Here is an 18,457-nt window from a genome sequence, read left to right on the forward strand (position 1 = left end):
AAGGTTAGTAAGAATGGAAATGATGGGGTTATTTGAATTTCACTTTGAAATACAAAAATAAAATAGAGATAAAAGGCCCAAACAAATAGTTTGATTTTTATTGTGTATTAAAAAAAAATAAAAAACTCCTGCCAACAGGAGACCAAAACCACCAACCACCACCGTTTTCATTTTCAAAGGAAGGGCATGGATTATTCCTGCCGTGCCTGTGTGCTTGTGGCTCTGGAGGTCAAAATGTCTTTGGAGCCCTACTCAGAAAGGATTTTGGACATGGACATAGAGAACGAGGCATGACATCTGTAAAAATCTCCTGCAAAGATACTCTTCTTTTCTTTCTACAAACAACATATTGATCCATCATTATTGTATCTGCTGTATCTGATGCAAGCAACAACACTATCGAGAGGCCAGTCAGTGGTTTTGTCTTTTAAATAGCAACTTCCAGTGTTTAATGTCTTAGCAATGATGCCACAACATCAAAAACACCAAAAAATGGTTGTTTTACATGAAAATAAAATAAAAAATAAATAAATCACCATTAACTATTTACAATTTTACCATTTACAACGAACTGTGTGCATGGGTTAAATTTTCCCTTCAATGCGTAACCTCCTCCAGCAACACAGCAAGATGGCTTTTGACTTCCTGGTCGCTGTGCAGTTTATTTCAATGGGGGGAGGTGCAGGTCGAGTTCTTAAAATATTCTTAAAAATACACTTTAAAAAAAGTAAAATAAATTTTAAAATACATAAATAAAATACATATGGAGTTTGCATGTTCTCCCCGTGCATGCGTGGGTTTTCTCCGGGTACTCCGGTTTCCTCCCACATTCCAAAAACATGCTAGGTTAATTGGCGACTCCAAATTGTCCATAGGTATGAATGTGAGTGTGAATGGTTGTTTGTCTATATGTGCCCTGTGATTGGCTGGCGACCAGTCCAGGGTGTACCCCGCCTCTCGCCCCAAGACAGCTGGGATAGGCTCCAGCACCCCCCGCAACCCTCGTGAGGATAAGCGGTAGAAAATGAATGAATGAATGAAATACATAAATAAAATACATAAAATACACTTCTGCCATCTTGTGGTTGTTTTTTCAGCTTAAAGCGGCATCAAACATGCTCTCTTCTATCATATCAACTTTCTGTTACATCATCACTTCTTTGTGCCTCTCATGCAAAATACTTTTTCCAAATGTGTGTGCGCGCAGGTCAAGTGGGCTTGGTTGTAGGCCTTTTGTTTACCTTCCTGGTGGTCCTCCCTGCTGTGCTGATGCTCTTCTACTGCTACCGCATCAAGACCTCCTACTTCCACAAGTGGCTCATGCAACGAGAGAAGAACAAGAGCAACAAGTACGACAGCCGTTCATGTGATGATGTCATTGTGCTTTCACTGTCCAATCAACAACAGAAGACATGTCATGCGTCATGTACTGCATATGGTTTCGGAGAGATCAATCCATCTTTTACGACCACGCCGGTTTGCTTGCCAAATCGGAGCCCTCATCACCTCAAGAGCTTCTTTTACGAGCTCATCTCTCTGCCTGAAGTGCCTTAAGACATCCTCAGCTCCTAGCGCATTGATTTACACCGCAGAAAAGCTTCTGGAGACCATCCAGTCCTTTAACGAGCCCAGCATTGCAAATGAAGCAGGCAGGAAATATGTCCTGATTGTAGCAGATAGAAGAAAACAAGTAACTAATATGTTACCATACTGATTCTAAATACTCTTTAAGGCAGGGGTCTCAAACTCAATTTACCTGGGGGCCACTGGAGCGAGGGTCTGGGCGAGGCTGGGCGGCATCAGGTTTTCAAAAAAAAACAACAAAAAACACATTCATTAAAAACAGAAAAATTAATAAACTTTGCTTTGGTTCCGATTTTCTACAGGAAAAGCTCTGATAAAACATTCCACTGTTCTCAAATATCTTACTTTTTATTTTTCTACACAAAATAAGATGAAAAATAAATAAACAAATCAAGAATAAAGAAACTCAATCAATCAGTAATAAATAAATATAATAATAATAATAAAACGGCAAATAATAAAAACTTAAGAAACCACATATAGTTGGTGGGTAGACAAATTATTTTTTTCAGATTAAAATGAACAAAGCATTATTAGAGCCCTGTAGACATGACAAAACACGACTATAGTCACATTTATACTCTTTTTATTTACAACATATTGCGCAACTGCAGCGTCTTGAGACACATGCTAACTCGCAAACTAGAGAGCTAGCGACCTAAACGGTAGCCTTCAAGTTATTTCCTTTAAACTTAAATAGCCAAAAACTTACCACTTCCACACATATAGGGAGGATAACTATCAACAGTTATTTAACCTTTAACATGAACATTAATCAAACGTAATAATTTTTTCTGGGTACATGATACCATACAGCATCCATATCAAACATTAAACTTTCATATCAAGGCGGGGGCCTCAAACTAGTGTCCTGCGGGCCACATTTGGCCCGCGGGCCGCGTGTTTGAGACCCCTGCTTTAAGGGGAAGCAATGTTGACACGTCAAGCAGATCTGCTCGGGCATCTAGTCCGGATGCCTTCTGGACGCCTCCCTAGTGAGGTGTTCCGGGCATGCCCATCCAGGGAGAGGCCCTGGGGCAGACCTAGGAGGAGGACGCTGGAGGGATTATGTCTCACAGCTGACCTGGGAACACCTTTATGTCCTCCCAGTGGAGCTGGATGAAGTGGTCGGGGACCGGGATGGCTGGGCTTCCCTACTGAGGCTGCTGCCCCCCTGCAACAGTCGGTAAATATTAATGAATATTTTGTGTGGACAGGATGGAGACATCCTTGGAGAACGGGAAGAAGAACGGCCATCTGAATCCCGCCTTTCACTTAAAGGTTGTGGGACCAATCCACAAAGCAGGCGGCCACAAGGGGGTGCGATATATTTTTCAACTGCTCTTATGATTCAGCTTCTTATAATTACTTAATAATTAATTAATTATAATTAATTTAACTCGATGTTTGTTCGTCGCTCCGTCAGCTTCCTGCCACCAGCAAAGAGGTCCTTCCTCTCCGACCAGCACCACCGCCCGCCAGCACACAGCCGGTCAACATCGTGCGACCCCTGCGACCTGTCCTAAAGGGGTCACGCCCACCTCTACCGGCAGGCAAGCCCCCCAGTAGGAAATCCCTGCCACCCCCACAGCGTCTAAGCCCGCCCAAGAAGCCCCTTCCCCTCAATCCGACACGTTCCCCACTGGTGAGGCTGCCATTTGCTTTCTTATTCATGCAAAGGAATAATTACAAATAAATGTTGTTTTTTTTCAGCTGGTATCTGAGCTGCAGCCCAGACTGCCCCCCTTCCCACCTGAGCGACCCCTACCCCTCAGTCCCACCAGGGGAACCTCCCCTACAGCGAGTCCGGTTCGTGTGCTGACCTCAAAACCTCCCCCAAGCCTTTTGGTTGTGATGCCCCCCGCAGGAGGACTCAGACCTGTGGGCAAAGTCTCAGCCGTGCCCCCTCTCAGAGCTCTCAGGTGGGCACACTTTATTTGTTTTGCAACGGGGGTCCTGATGCATGCTTGGGCGTTTATTTGCTTTCTGCTGTCTCCTGCAGACCGGTCCCAGGTACCAAACCAAACACATCCTCACCTCCATCATGAAGATGACCTTCTCTCTGGCCCCCACGTGGCCCTCCCCCTCCAAAGCCTATTTGCACTAAAACAACGTTGCCGTGTTGGTTGACCACAGAGAAAGCGGCAGGAGGAGGACAATGTCAAAAGAAACAAAAACGGACAAGAAGAAGAAGAGCGAGCACTCTAAATTTAGCCACATTGACGCAGTTTTGCACGGAGGCCTTGCAGACTGAGACATTTTGCCAAATCAATTTTTTTTCATTTTTTAATGTCATTTTTAAATGTTTTTTTTGTAGCTCTTGTCTGGTTTACAATTGTTTTTAGGATTTGTGTTCTGTGCCAAAGAGGTCTCTGTTCACAGTTGCTTGAAAATCCTTTCAAAGATAATGTTTTGTTATGTTTACAAGTCCACTGATCATTATAATTTATTGTATCGGATGAGGAAATAATGACAGCGTTGTTGTTTACATGTGAATGGAGCACACCCACGCCACTTGCATTGATTTGAATGTCTTTTGTGTTGTCTTGAAATGTTCCATAAAATATTTTTTACAAAGGTGTCATTTGGGTCATAATTGAATTGTGCTTTGCTGAATAGTTCAAGGAAAACAGTTTTTTTTCTTTTTGCTGAAAAATTTCCATACAATCCATGATGATCTAATAGTTCTTGAAGCTTTGTATCACCACTTCTTTATGGATTCCACCCTGTTAGAAATGAGATGCCCAGTTCTCTCCATGGAGACTAATGCTTTTGGAGAGCGTGTGTTTTGGAGTGGAGAGCTGTGTGAGGATGAATGGCCTCATGGGGAGATGGATTCATGTAAACGATTTCCTAAGCCATTTCCACTCTCATCAAGGTGGCTATAAGAAATAAGAACAAAACACTGGATGCGATCAAAATGTGCAGTATAGTTTTACAAATTGACAATTTGTGCAGTACATGAGGCTGGGATAGGCTCCAGCATGCTCACGACCCTAGTGAGGATAAGCGGTAATGAATATATATATATATATATATATATATATATATATATATATATATATATATATATATATATATATATATATATATATATATATATATATATATATACTATATATATAATTGCACTAGATATATATATATATATATATATATAGTGTGTGATTTTATTTATATATATTACATATATATAATTATAAATATTATTTATATTTATTAAATTTTGTGTTTTATTTATTATATATATAGTACGATTTTATTTATATATTATATATATTATTCTATATATTATTTATATTTATTTTATATATATATAAAAAATCGCTCTTGCTTTACATACTCTGTCCAGGTGGTGGCGGTAGTGCGCTTTATGAGCTTGTGTTGCTCATTACCAATGAGTAGAAGAAACAATGCTTGACTGCGCAAGCGCCAATACCATGGTGGAGCTCACTATCACTGCTGTTGAATTTCTGGTAAACTATTGCTTTTTCATGACAGACATGGCTCGTTGGTAGTTGACGTCTCGCAAATATTCATCTTTGGAAGCAGAGTACGTCACTGGGAAAGACGAACGGAACCATGACAACAAACGAGGATCAAGAGGTAAGGAGTGAACGATTTGCGATGCTCACTGCCTATAGCGGCACAATGCTGACTTGGTAAGGCTAGCATGGTATGTCTATGGCGAACAACTCATCAAGTCCCGTTGTAGCCAAAATTATATTCAAGTATGAGTGCCGTTACTTTCAGTAACGTGGCTCAAATAAAAGTAAGAAGTAGTGAGAGTAAGTATTGAATACTGTGAGTAACTTTTGTATTAGTTTATTTTGTCAGTACATGAATAATAAAATAATAATAATAATAATACATGTTATTTGTATACGCTTTTCAAAATACTCAAAGACGTGTGTGAAGACAGTGAAGAAAATTAGAGTTGAGTAAAAACAGAGTAAAAGATGTTTTTATTATTAATATATTATGTGGGACTACATTGTTTATTTACAACTACCAGTGTCATAAGTCTACAACATTTTTTATGGCACATACCTGTCTTTGTTTTGGGAGAACTTGCAAAATAAAAAAATGTGTAGTTTTTTTGACTGTCTATTCCAGCAATTAATCTCTGAGCACTGTATCTGGATCCTGTACTATCTACTTACACGGCATTAAAACTAGTTTTCAGTGCATGCCAGTATTAACTTGGATTGTATTTCTTTTTTGATTGTTTGTCATTGGAAGAAAGATTTGTGCATGTACAAAAGCTTTGTTGTCATTGTAGCAAAGACCTACAACACAATTACAGTGGCAGGTTTGTTAGATAAAAGTAAGAAATACTGTAATGACGAATGTGGAATGATGATGAGGTCACAAATCAGCTTTTTATTGGCGTCTATAAAAACAACAATGTATAATATATAGCCTTCTCTCTTGGGCTGGCGCTTCTAGCTAGCAGGTAAATGCCGCTGGAGCCCAACTCCTGACTCACAGCTCAGGAGCTCTACAAAATACTCCTGTCCAGAGGCACATCCAGGAATTCTGGGCCCCATTAAAAAAAATAATATTGGACTGTTGTCACCACATAGATATTTTTTGGGGCCCTGTTAGTCAGGGGCCCTTGGAATTGCCCCTGGTCATGTCACAACAGTATCAAATGAAACGAATCAAAATGGAGGACAACAATGCCAACAAATATATATATATATACATATATATATCGCAGACCTCACAGCTAGGAGACCAGGGTTCAATTCCACCCTCGGCCATCTCTGTGTGGAGTTTGCATGTTCTCCCCGTGCATGCGTGGGTTTTCTCCGGGTACTCCGGTTTCCTCCCACATTCCAAAAACATGCTAGGTTAATTGGCAACTCCAAATTGTCCATAGGTATGAATGTGAGTGTGAATGGTTGTTTGTCTATATGTGCCCTGTGATTGGCTGGCCACCAGTCCAGGCTGTACCCCGCCTCTCGCCCAAAGACAGCTGAGATAGGCTCCAGCACCCCCGCAACCCTCGTGAGGAAAAAGCGGTAGAAAATGAATGAATATATATATATCCTTTCTTATTACCATTTCTGTTACAGAAGTAAATGTGCGATAAATGCTTAGTTTCACTTTCAATTTCAGATATGTCGATAACCCCCAAATTATGTAGACAACCAATCTCGACGTCAGTCGGCCAGTCCGAGGGTTGGCATGTTAAGCAGCTTCCACTGTAACAACCCTAAGGCAGGAATAATAAAACATAGTATAAATAATAATAATAATAAGTTTTTCTTTGCTGAATGGTTTTAGATGGAGTTGGAGGCTCTTCGCTCCATCTACGAGGGCGATGAGTGTTTTAAAGAACTGAGTCCAGTTTCCTTTCAATTGCGGGTGAGTAATCTGCTTATCACTTTATGTAAATAGTCTAAAGTTTCTTGTCTCTGCACTTGTTGAATTCATAAATCCACAGATAGGAGACCTGGAGGACTCCAAAGCATTCATCCTGGACATCGTATGGCCAGAGACTTACCCTGAGACCGGTCCACAAATCTCCCTTGATGGCTTTTTTAACAACAAACTGTATGTTTCCATGACTCATTTTCAGGGTGTGAATAGTTTGTTGATTGAAATGTATTTTATTGGTAACATCAGCGCTCCAGAGACAAAGCAGCTCATCCTTTCCAAGCTGGAGGAGCAAGTGGAGGCCAACCTGGGCACTGCAATGATGTACACACTGTTTGAGTGGGCCAAGGAGAACCAGGAAGCCCTGATGGAGAACCACAGACCCGTAGTTACTGCTGTGGTCTGTTTAGTTTATCATAAAAGTTTTTTTATGATTCAAATAATATTTTTGCTCTAACATTTTGCTCACAATCCTCAGACCTTAACGTCCAGCAGTGAGGTGACAACAACCACGACGACTTCCAAAAAGAAGGAGAAGAAGGAGCAGCTGACCAAAGCTCAGAAGAGAAGGATCATCGGTCGAACAGGTGGAGGCTGACGCTTTACTTTATACTCAGACCTTCAGTATCATGACAGCACATCTCGTGACAAATGTATGGATTGTGATGTACCTTCAGATCACAAAGGTGAACTACCCAGAGGATGGAACTGGATTGACGTTATCAAAGTATGTATTTCATCTTTCCACTACATATACTTCTAACAAAGAGCACTATTGATTTTTGCCTCCATCTGTTTTTTCTCCCACTGCTCACTCTACATCCAGCACGTAAGTGGACCAGCATCTTCATCAAAATAAAAACGCACAAAACTCCTTCACACATCTGTTGTGTTCTGTTGTTCTCTACCGTTTTACAGCTGAGCAAAACAGGAGGCAAAGACGACGATTAAAGCCTGAGAGCTGCATTGTTCCAAACCTTGGACTCCGGGGGCCGTTCTGCACTTCTGAACATCAGTAATGAAGTCACGTATCCACAAGATTGCTTTCTTTGCTCAAACATCCCAGCACAGAAGTCTCCTTCTTGAAGGTACCTGCTCTCACTACGTCCTGATCCTGCAAGTGTTGGGTTGGACTTACTGGCAACATGGTCATTTTAATGAAACTATTTTACTCCGTTTGCTATTTTCTTATGTTTCTGGTTGACCTGAAAATATTTTGTATATAAATAAAAACATTTTGGAAATAGTTTCTGAGATCATGACCAACTTTGTGTTAAATTTCTTAGCATGCTATATTATAGTGTATTATATTCATAATAGCTTTAAAAGGATTGGCCACAAAATACAAGACCACTAGCTTAATTAAAAACTGAAATTTGTATACATTTTTGTTCAGTCCAAATAAGATGACTAACATTCGTGGCTGTCACTTAGAATATGAACTAAAAACAGCTTCCAGATTGGGAAAATGTAATAGTACAAACCAGCAAACTACTTACTTTCTGGTCGCACTGTTGCCGTCACATGACCAAGCCAACATAACATTTGAAATTTTAACTGGCATGACTCCCCCCAGTCAAAATTTTTCTGATTTCTCTCTTTCTCCAAAATAAGTCTCTGAAGTAACTCTACTTTATCTAGACACGCCCTGCACAATAGTGATATGCAGATTAATACTGCTCCTCATTGATTCTCAAATCATAATAGTTATACTTACTAATTCTATACTTCAGTTATTTAAGGTAATATTTATCTGGAACAATAATGGATCATAAAGTCAAGTTTTCATTGTTATAGTTCTTAATCATTTAATATTTCATTTAATGGTACTATTTTACTTTAAAATATATATTTTTTTACATATTTTATGATTGTCTTGGGCGGCACGGTGGTCGAGTGATTAGCACACAGACCTCACAGCTAGGAGACCAGGGTTCAATTCCACCCTCGGCCATCTCTGTGTGGAGTTTGCATGTTCTCCCCCCGTGCATGCGTGGGTTTTCTCCGGGTACTGTGGTTTCCACTCCAAATTGTCCATAGGTATGAATATGAGTGTGAATGGTTGTTTGTCTATTTGTCTATATGTGCCCTGTGATTGGCTGGCGACCAGTCCAGTCTCGCCCTAAGACAGCTGGGATAGGCTCCAGCACCCCCCGCGACCCTCGTGAGGAAAAAGCGGTAGAAAATGATTGCGTTTGCATGTTCTCCCCGTGTGTGTGTGGGTTTTCTCCTGGTCCTCCATTACTCCGGTTTCCTCCCACATTCCAAAAAGGGTTAATTGTCAACTCAAAGGTCAAAGGTTGTTTGTCTATATGTACCTTGTGATTGGGATGTACCCCGCCTCTCACCCGAAGACAGCTGTGATAGGCTCCAGCTTACCCCTGACCCTCGTGAGGATAAACGGTATAGAAAATGAATGGATGTATTAGCTAGGTTATACCATATCTTATCGGAAACAAAACCAGTGGTATTGCACATCGCTACTGCATGAGCAGAGGATGACGACTTAAATGTGGACATTATGACCCAAATGTCATGTCACTGTGTTTACTTTACCACATGTACGTGTGCTTTATGTAGTAGGTATGTTTTCACTTGTGATCCATATGGATGTGACCAATCCGAACCTGTGTGGACTCCCTTTTAAACCCACCAAGAAAAAAAAATCTCAGGAGTATTTCCTTGTGGACGGGTCCTTCTTTAAGTGGGGAAAAGGTAAGATACTGTAGTATGTTTGCAGCACCTTCAAAACTCTAGGCAAGTGTCTCAGCTGTCCACTGACATGTGACCTAAAGACTGACAAGACTAGGTGAGGGAAAGACGATGTATGACATATTTTTATTCTAACAAGTGGGTTGTGTACACAGATATACTCAGTAGAGATTTAAAATCCTCCCCTAGAACTGAGGGAATCTCTTTCACGTCTGCTGGTGCTCCGCCTAACGTTTGATTTGTCTCCAGGTTCCGGTGAACATCTGTCAGGGACGTAATCATTGACTACGTCAAAAAGACCCCTTTTCAGGGACTTCTCTAATTGTGTGGAAAACTCCTTCCTAAATATGTTCTCAAAGAAACTATGGATGTCGTGTGCATCCTCCATAGTCAGTGACGATTGGTCATCGGTGCTCCGATCGTCATCGGTGCCGCCATCGCTCAGCGTGAACTCCGCTGGCACTACGGGCGAGGCAACAGAGTCACACAAGTCCTCTTCGGACTTATCCAAGACATTTGGGTGGGGAGGTCTCTCGCCCTTTTTGTCGCTCTTTGCTTTCACTCTCTTGCTCTTTCTTCTCCCATAGTGAGTCTTCCACATGGATTTGACTTTTTTGAAGATAGGCCGAATAGCTGGTTTGGCTCCTATACAGTCCAAGATGGCACCAGGACAGTCATCGAGAAGTGGGTGTATCTTCTTAGGATGCTTTGTGAGCCAACTTTTCCAAAGGGATGGCCTGGTGTTAACTTCTACAGATGATGTTTCTTCAAGGTCTGTTATCGCTTCACATGACGGACTCTTGTTTACACTGGACTCTGAGAACTTGATGTCCATCTCGACTGTTTCTGATGAAGACTTCTTGGATAGCTTTTCTTTAGACAATTTAGACTCAACATCTTCTGGAACTTTGGATGAAGACCTTCTGGAAATCCTACCTTCTGACAACTTGGGGATAATGTCTATGGCCGCTTTGGATGATGACCTCCTGGATATCCTACCTTCTGGCAACTTGGGGATAACGTCTATGGCCGCTTTGGATGAAGACCTCCTGGACAGCGGACTTTCCGAAAATTTAGGACTCTCCTCTCGTGCTGCAAGTGATGACGGACTCTCTGCAAGCCAGTCTTCTGTTGACTTTTGTTCATTATAAGGTCCTGCTTCTGATGAAGGCCTCTTGGATGTTCTGACTTTAAGCAATTTAAGGTCAGGATCTGCAACTGATGAAGCCCGCTTCGGTACCTTGTCTTCTGGAGACTTGACATCAGCATATGCTCTCGCTCCTGATGAAGACCTCTTTGGCCTGCAGTGTTCTGGGGACATCCGATCAGCATCTACTGCCGCAACTGATGAAAGCCACTTTGGCACGCGGTCTTCTGGGAACTTGTGGTCAGCATCCACTACTGCATCCAATGAAGGCCTCTTTGGTACTCCGTCTTTCGGGGACTTGCAGTCAGCATCTACTACTAATGCGACCGATGGAGGCCTCCTTGGTCCCCAGTCTTCCAGGGACCTGCGGTCAGCATCTACTACTAATGCAACCGATGGAGGTCTTGTTGGTACCCAGTCTTCTGGGGACTTGCGGTTAGCATCGACCTCTGCAACCGATGTAGGCCTCTTTGGTACCCAGTCTTCTGGGGACTTGCGGTTAGCATCGACCTCTGCAACCGATGTAGGCCTCTTTGGTACCCAGTCTTCTGGGAACCTGCGGTCAGCATCTACCTCTGCAACCGATGAAGGCCTCTTTAGCACATAGTCTTCTGGGGACTTGAGATCAGCATATGCCCCTGCTTCCAATGAAGGCCTCTTTGGTACCCAGTCTTCTGGGGACTTGCGGTCAGCATCTCGTACTGCAACCGGTGAAGGCCTTTTTTGTACCCAGTACTCAGGAGACTTGAGATCAGCATATGCTCCTGCTTCCGATGAAGGTCTTTTTGCGATCCAGTCCTCTGGAGACCTACGGTCAGCCCCTACCGCTGCAGCCGATGAAGGCCTCTTTGGTACCCAGTCTTCTGGAGATTTGATGTCAGCATATGTTCCCACTTCTGATGAAGGCCTTTTTGCGATCCAGTCCTGTGGGGACCTACGGTCAGAATCTACCACTGCTACCGATGAAGGCCTCTTTGGTACATGGTCTTCTGGGGACCTACGGTCAGTATCTACTCCTGCAAACAATGGACTCTTTGGTAACCAGTCTTCTGCGGACATAATGTCTGCATTTGCTATTATTTCTGATGAAGGTCTCTTTGTCACCCAGTCTTTTGGTGACTCGAGATCAGCATATTCCTCTGACTCTAATGACAGTCTCGTTGTGACCCAGTCTTCTAAGGACATAAAATCATGATCTAGTGTTGCTTCAGACGAAGGTCTCTTTGTCAGCCAGTCTTCTGGTGATTTAACATCAGTATGTGTCGTTGTCTCAGAAGAAGGCCTCTTTGTCAGCCAGTCTTCTGGTGATTTAAGCTCAGCATGTGCCGTTGACTCGGAAGAAGGCCTCTTTGCCAACCAGTCTTCTGGTGATTTACGGTCAGCACCTACTGTTACCTCAGAAGAAGGCCTTTTTGCCACCCAGTTTACTGGCGATTTAAGACCATCTTCTGTTGGGTCCAATGAAGGCCTCTTTTTGATCCATTCTTCTGACAAAGTCATTTCAGTATCTACCCCTGGAACTGATGAAGGACTCCTTGGTTGCCAGTCTTCTGGTGACAGTTCAGTGCACGTGCCCTCTTCTGATGAAGGCCTCTTTGTAAACCAGTCATCTGGTGACTTCAGTTGAACATTTGGTTTCGGTGAAGGCCTCCTGGTGTCCATGTCCTCTGGCGACATGGTGCTTGTAGAAGCAGGTATCGGGAAGAATCCAACCTCCGTCGAATCACTGAGCCTTGACGTGTCTGTGCAAGCTAAGCCACACGCTAAACTGATGTTCTCAGTGGGTTCTGTTGAAAACATTGTCGGGGAACCACTTGGGGTCTGTGTAGAAACTTCTAATCTGCTGGGAAAACTTAATTTCATGTCAGCATCAGTTCCTACATCCCTCATTTGAGTCTCCGCTGACGCTGACAAACCAGGACAACGACACAAGTCCTCCCTTGCCTCTTGATCCCACACATTCGAAGGTCTCTCACTTGTGCTTGTGATATTTGAAGCACATGAACTTTGAGTCTGTGCATCATCCGGTGTCGGGCAATGGCTGGAAATAGATTCTATGTCCTCCCTTGCCTCTTGATCCAAGACATCTGGAGGTCTCTCACTTCTGCTGTCACTCGTGCTCATGATGTTTGAAGCACGTGAACTTTGAGTCAGCGCATCATCTGGTGTGGGGGAACGGCTGGAAATAGATACTATCTCAGACCTACTTGGCTCCTCCTCATTGTCACCTGGAGTAGACTGCAAGGTGGACTTAATTTTCTCCACAAATGTTTTACTGGCAGAGTCAATGGTGTCAACAACAGGGTTAATCACTTGGAGAATCACATTTTTGGCCTGATCGACGAAGGAAGTGGGCGAGGAGGAAGGAGAAGCCAAGTCGGCCTCTTCAGAAGGAGAAAGCGAGCCATCTAATGTTTGGGAAAACGTGGAAGTCTCTTCTGTATGTAGGTCGTCCAAGCTGTCCGGATGAATATATTGCTCGTCCGTACAGGCGCTCAGCTCCTCCTCAAATATTCCAGTATCCTCCTCTTCCTCGGGGTCCAAAATATCAGACTCTTGTGCTTTTTTGGGTATCACGGCCGTCGTCCTTGCAAATATTCCCAGTGCTGAAGTGCTGAAGTCCTCTTCTTGCTCGGCAAACATGATGCGCTCCGAGAAATAGTCCCTGAGGTAATTCTTTATCTTCTGCTGGGTGGCAACGCCGTATGATCCCTCATCGATGTCACTGTCGGACATGGCGCGTTCCTCTGCGTCCCAGTGGGTGATGAGCTGCCGCAACTTTGCAATGTCCACGCTGCTCTTCTCCACAATTCTCTTGATGATGCTGTTGATCTTATCATCCCTCTCTTTGTCCTTCAGGCTTAAAATTGTATTCTGATGGAGAAATTCAATCATCTAATTATCATATAATTTCCATGCATTTCAAAGCAAATTAATTGTGTAATAACAAGGAGTTATTGATATAAATAGGTTTGTTTGTTCGTTACCTGGCCCTGGTGAGAACTTCTCAGAGCCTCACCGAACATCCCTCTTTGTGCAAAACAATCTTTTATGTGCTGTTGAATCTTCTCAAGGGTGAGGATGCCATCTCCTGGCCCCTTAGCGGCACCCTCACTGCTCATCTCAGAGCACTGATTGCTGTTCATGTTTGGTGGCACTCTTCCGAAGCTATTTCTGCATCTGCATATTAGCGCTGTTTGTTTCCCCCCCCCTCAACCCAACCCCGCGATCACAAACCCTTTCTTTCTCCTCTTCAATCCAGGGCATCAAGATGTGACATCAGCACTCTTGGTCGTGAGGGGTCGACATCACACTTTGTAATTAAGGCGTGCCAGCCGGCAGACTTTGTCATCAAGGTATGACACCCTTAAGCATCTCCTGCCAGGCGGTCTCATTCAAAGCCTGCAGTCCAAGTTGACAACCCCGTTGCTTGACTGATCTTATTATTGCAGCAAGGATGCTTACTAGAGAGAAAAAAAAAACGGAAACTTCACTTGCTAGCTTGACAAATTCATGCAAGTGATTTGAACTGTAGATTTTGCTTGGTAGCTTCCATTGTGGCTAATGAACAACGGCAACTATCGCAAACACAGAGAGTGGTACCAGAACTGGAATTAATCTGGTACAAAACTTTTATTCTGAAATTCATGCAAAACCATGACTAATTGCCATATGGCAGCAGGTCAGGAGGACCGTGTCAATACACTTATGGAAACTATATATTTAATATTAAACTAGAATTCCGACCACTGGGTAAAGCACTAGTCGGACCAAATCAACATGGACCAATTACATGGTGGTTTGGTCCACATTTGTCCACTACATATTTTCAGAGCTTTGAATCGATCGCGGGGCGGCACGGCGGTCTAGTGGTTTAGCGCGCAGACCTCACAACTGGGAGACCAGGGTTCGATTCCACCCTCGGTCATCTCTGTGTGGAGTTTGCATGTTCTCCCCGTGCATGCGTGGGTTTTCTCTGGGTATTCCAAAAACATGCTAGGTTAATTGGCGACTCCAAATTGTCCATAGTTATGAATGTGAGTGTGAATGGTTGTTTGTCTATATGTGCCCTGTGATTGGCTGGCGACCAGTCCAGGGTGTACCCCGCCTCTCGCCCGAAGACAGCTGGGATAGGCTCCAGCACCCCTGTGACCCTCGTGAGGAAAAGCGGTAGAAAATGAATGAATGAATCGATCGCAACAATACTGTTCAATTCACCTTACACATTCCGCCTCTCATTCCAGCAGGCTTCATTAGTTAATGCTCCATGACTAGGTAGGACAGCCTTAGTCTGATACAAAGATAGGTCATTGATGACTGAGGCAATTAAAACAAAAATTAAAATAATTGCCAACTACTTGGATAATCGATTAATCAGGATTAATTAATGCAGCTGTAACAATGCAGATCCATAGTGTAGAATTCTGAAATGGCAAATCCATAGGAACCCTGCTCGTAGTGGTATTCCACTCAAATTAAGCCAAATCATTATGACATAATGACTCCATAAACCAAAATACATTTCTGTATGAAAAGACACTCCATGATCCTGAACAGAGATGCTTCAGTTTTATTTATTCATCAAAATAAAGAATAACTTGACTAAAACAAATAGCTTCATGAAAATGGCGGCATCGGTGATGTCCTCGGACAATATGTCGCTTCTTCTGCAGTTTGATTGTGCTTTTTTTTTTTTCTTGTGCACTGTAATCGACTACAAGTGATAGTCTTGACACTGGGACTGAAACGAGGAGGTGGGTCACTACCTGGACCTGCGATCCTTTCTGTTCTTGTCCAGGCTTTTGTCCATGGTCTTTTCATTGTCCCCCCTGCATTTGGGACAGTACCATTTGCCCTTAGGTTTGTAGGTCAGTCCCACACAGGAGAAGTGAAACCATTCAATTGGACACTGATCATTGTCGCAGCCGATCATTTCACCGTAAGACACTTGCTCGCAGAGACAATAGGTGGGCTCATTGGGGTCGATGGCGAAGTCCACCGGTGACGCATCTCGCTCCTGTTTAGCCTTGCGTTTCTTCTTCTTGGCAGACTTTGATTTCTTCTCTCTGGGAGGCGGGATTGACAGCTCATCCATGGCGTCGTCCACGAGAGACCCGTTGGCTGACGGGTGGCTTGAGTCTCGACTCTCGCTATTGCGTTGGCGTCGCGGGCGACGAGCCGAGGTGCGTTCATGGGCAGAGGTCTCTTGGACGTTGGGGCGGCGCTCCGGCACCACGTGCTCTGCGTCGCAGGGCTCCTGGAGGCACAAGGAGTGGGAGTCCATTTGCCGCGAGCGGTTCTCCACCAACTCTGTCATCTGGGTCACCACGTGGATCTTCTCGTCGCCTAACTCTTGGCTGACAATGAGTGCTCGCTGCAGCTGGACCTGCAGACGCTTCCGCTGGACTGCATCCTGCTCTCCTTTGTACTTCTCAAACACTTCATCCACCTCTTTCAGCACCTCTGTAAGTAGTAACACACATTTATGGTCACATTACTTCATACTGTTGCATTCACCAACTCTTAAATTTGATTAAAGTTGAAATTTTAAAGTTAGTTAAAGTCGAATTGGGGTGTGTGTGTGTGTCTAGTATATATAATTGTTTTTCTTTTTAATTTTTGTAATTGTGTTGCATGTCCTTGCAGGGAAAAAAAAACAAATAAAGTTGATTTGGTTGAAAGTAAGCCTGTTGTATGAGTTGTATGGAGTGAAGCTCCTCCTCCACAGGAAGTGACGCCACAGTGAGCTCACGTGACGTGATGAGGGCGGGGTTTAGAGAAGCTCAGGGTCGACAGAGTAGCACGGTGGTAAAAACACCACATTAAAAAAAACACACCGAGACGTTCATGTAACATTTAAGTTCATCTCTCGAAATACACCGTGTATTTCGGCGTGGAGCTAAACATGCTAGCTTTGTAGCCGCTGCTAACTTGTATCGGCATGCAGTCACAATAAGAATTTTGTTTTCCTTTTAAAAAAAACAAGGCTGTCGACAACGCTTTAGACACGTTAATTACAGCGACGTTTATGTCAATAACGCTGTATGATACAACACGGAACTGTTTACTTGTCCGTAGATGTGTTACACTCCATTGAAATATACAAACGGCATCGTGTAGTGACTTGAATCAAATTAAAGTTGATTTTTACCATCATTTTATGTTGACTTTAGACATTATATTGAGGCCGAATGTGCCAGGGGATTCATTACATTCATCTCAGCTGCTGGATATTGTAATAATGCATATGTATGTTTTTGTTGCCACGAAGGAATATAAAATGTCCGCCTTTTCCAATTGGGTTTGGTGCAAAGGAGCTCATCTACGGGGTTTAATGGAAGGCGTTGCAGACTTAATTTCTTTGTTTTCGTTCGAATCATTTTATCCACATCGTGTTCACATCACATTTAGAGGCTGAGAACAAGGAAGGCTCGGTTTGTCCAAAAATTAGGAAACAAGGCAGGCTTGGCCATCGCAGTAGTCTTGCCGGTGAGGTCGTTCGTGTTGGTTGAAAAAGTAAAACACACGTTAAGACACATTACCTTGATACTTTGCATCAATTTCCCGGAGTAGAGAAACATTTCTTTGTATGTCCAAAGGCAGGGACTCCACACATTCCAGATAATCCTCCACATAGTTGACCAGTTGTTGCGACTTGTCAGCATTGGGATAGTGATGGCCTAACATGGTCTCGTCGATGCATAGAGAGCGAGGAAATGTGCAAAATGTTGCGTTCAATTCAAATGTGGACGACTTTGCAGCTTGTAAGGGCAGTTCCAGGCAGCACTTCACTTCAAACAAAACTGCAGACACCGCGCATGCGTGAGTATTTTCCTTTTATGGTATTGGACTGTTTTCACACTTTGGTGTCGTCATCAAAGGCGGGGCTTGTGGTGGTTGCTCGGTCGCAATTGGCCGAGAGGAGCATAATATTTTCCCGGGAAATTACAGCAAGGAGGAAATGAACCACGATTCTGTGCAGTGTAAATACAATAATATACATTTTATCTAACGTAATACACCATTAATTTGTTTTTTTAATGCAATACATATGTTTATGTGAGTGTTACTGAACACATTTTGCAACCATTTAAATTTCATGAAGTAGGTAATTCGCGGGAGTTTGCACTAGATGTCGCTGTTATGTCAATTGAAATGTTTTATTTATTTTTCAACGTTTTTGTGTTTAACTTGAAATGTAATGATGGAATGTATTTTTTTATTATCAGATATCAGAATAAAACACAAGACAAAGATTTTAGTTAAAAAAAATATTAGTAAACAATTTAAGAAGGTTTTAATATCGATATCAGCAATATGTAATCAGTCTGTAAAGCTACCATTGGTGTCGATTTCGATCTTTTATCTTTTCACTGTAAAGGCATCATTCATACTACCGATATTGGTATTGTCCTTACCAACATAAGACGTTAATACTTACATACTTTTCATATCAGTTAGTGATATGTCATAAATTTAACAAGGGAACTTCATTTGAGCTTGTCTTATTTTGAAAGCATATGTCCACAACTCCCTAACAACAAAACGTATAACTTTTTAGTACATGAATAGTTCATGTTACATTTATTTAAACTGATGCATTTTTTCCTTTGTTCGGCAATGACCTCT

The 18,457-nt window shown here is 42.7% G+C and overlaps 3 protein-coding genes across 3 annotated transcripts in view; 2 read left to right on the forward strand and 1 right to left on the reverse strand.

Moving 5' to 3' along the window:
* adam19a (ADAM metallopeptidase domain 19a) overlaps positions 1–4,165 on the forward strand; it is a 77,092-nt gene extending 72,927 nt beyond the window's left edge. The window contains exons 21-25 of the mRNA XM_058067908.1: positions 1,208–1,349; positions 2,802–2,904; positions 3,011–3,229; positions 3,298–3,506; positions 3,587–4,165. Coding sequence (XP_057923891.1) covers positions 1,208–1,349; positions 2,802–2,904; positions 3,011–3,229; positions 3,298–3,506; positions 3,587–3,632 — 719 coding nt within the window. The 3' untranslated portion in view covers positions 3,633–4,165. The remainder of the gene's footprint in view (positions 1–1,207; positions 1,350–2,801; positions 2,905–3,010; positions 3,230–3,297; positions 3,507–3,586) is intronic.
* An 840-nt stretch (positions 4,166–5,005) lies between these two features.
* rwdd (RWD domain containing 4) lies at positions 5,006–8,228 on the forward strand. The gene is made up of 7 exons (XM_058068084.1): positions 5,006–5,190; positions 6,877–6,957; positions 7,037–7,146; positions 7,219–7,369; positions 7,448–7,556; positions 7,647–7,696; positions 7,796–8,228. Exons 1-7 carry the CDS (start codon positions 5,167–5,169, stop codon positions 7,826–7,828), a joined length of 558 nt encoding a protein of 185 aa, XP_057924067.1. The 5' UTR covers positions 5,006–5,166; the 3' UTR covers positions 7,829–8,228.
* Positions 8,229–15,364: 7,136 nt separating this feature from the next.
* Positions 15,365–17,636, reverse strand: ing2 (inhibitor of growth family, member 2). Its single transcript, XM_058068067.1, has 2 exons — positions 17,371–17,636; positions 15,365–16,291 (listed from the first exon to the last, which is right to left on the reverse strand). The coding sequence occupies exons 1-2, from the start codon at positions 17,513–17,515 to the stop codon at positions 15,591–15,593; spliced, it is 846 nt and encodes a 281-aa protein (XP_057924050.1). The 5' UTR covers positions 17,516–17,636; the 3' UTR covers positions 15,365–15,590.
* Positions 17,637–18,457: the final 821 nt, after the last annotated feature.

Source organism: Doryrhamphus excisus, chromosome 3 (assembly GCF_030265055.1).
Source record: "Doryrhamphus excisus isolate RoL2022-K1 chromosome 3, RoL_Dexc_1.0, whole genome shotgun sequence".
Taxonomy (NCBI): domain Eukaryota; kingdom Metazoa; phylum Chordata; class Actinopteri; order Syngnathiformes; family Syngnathidae; genus Doryrhamphus; species Doryrhamphus excisus.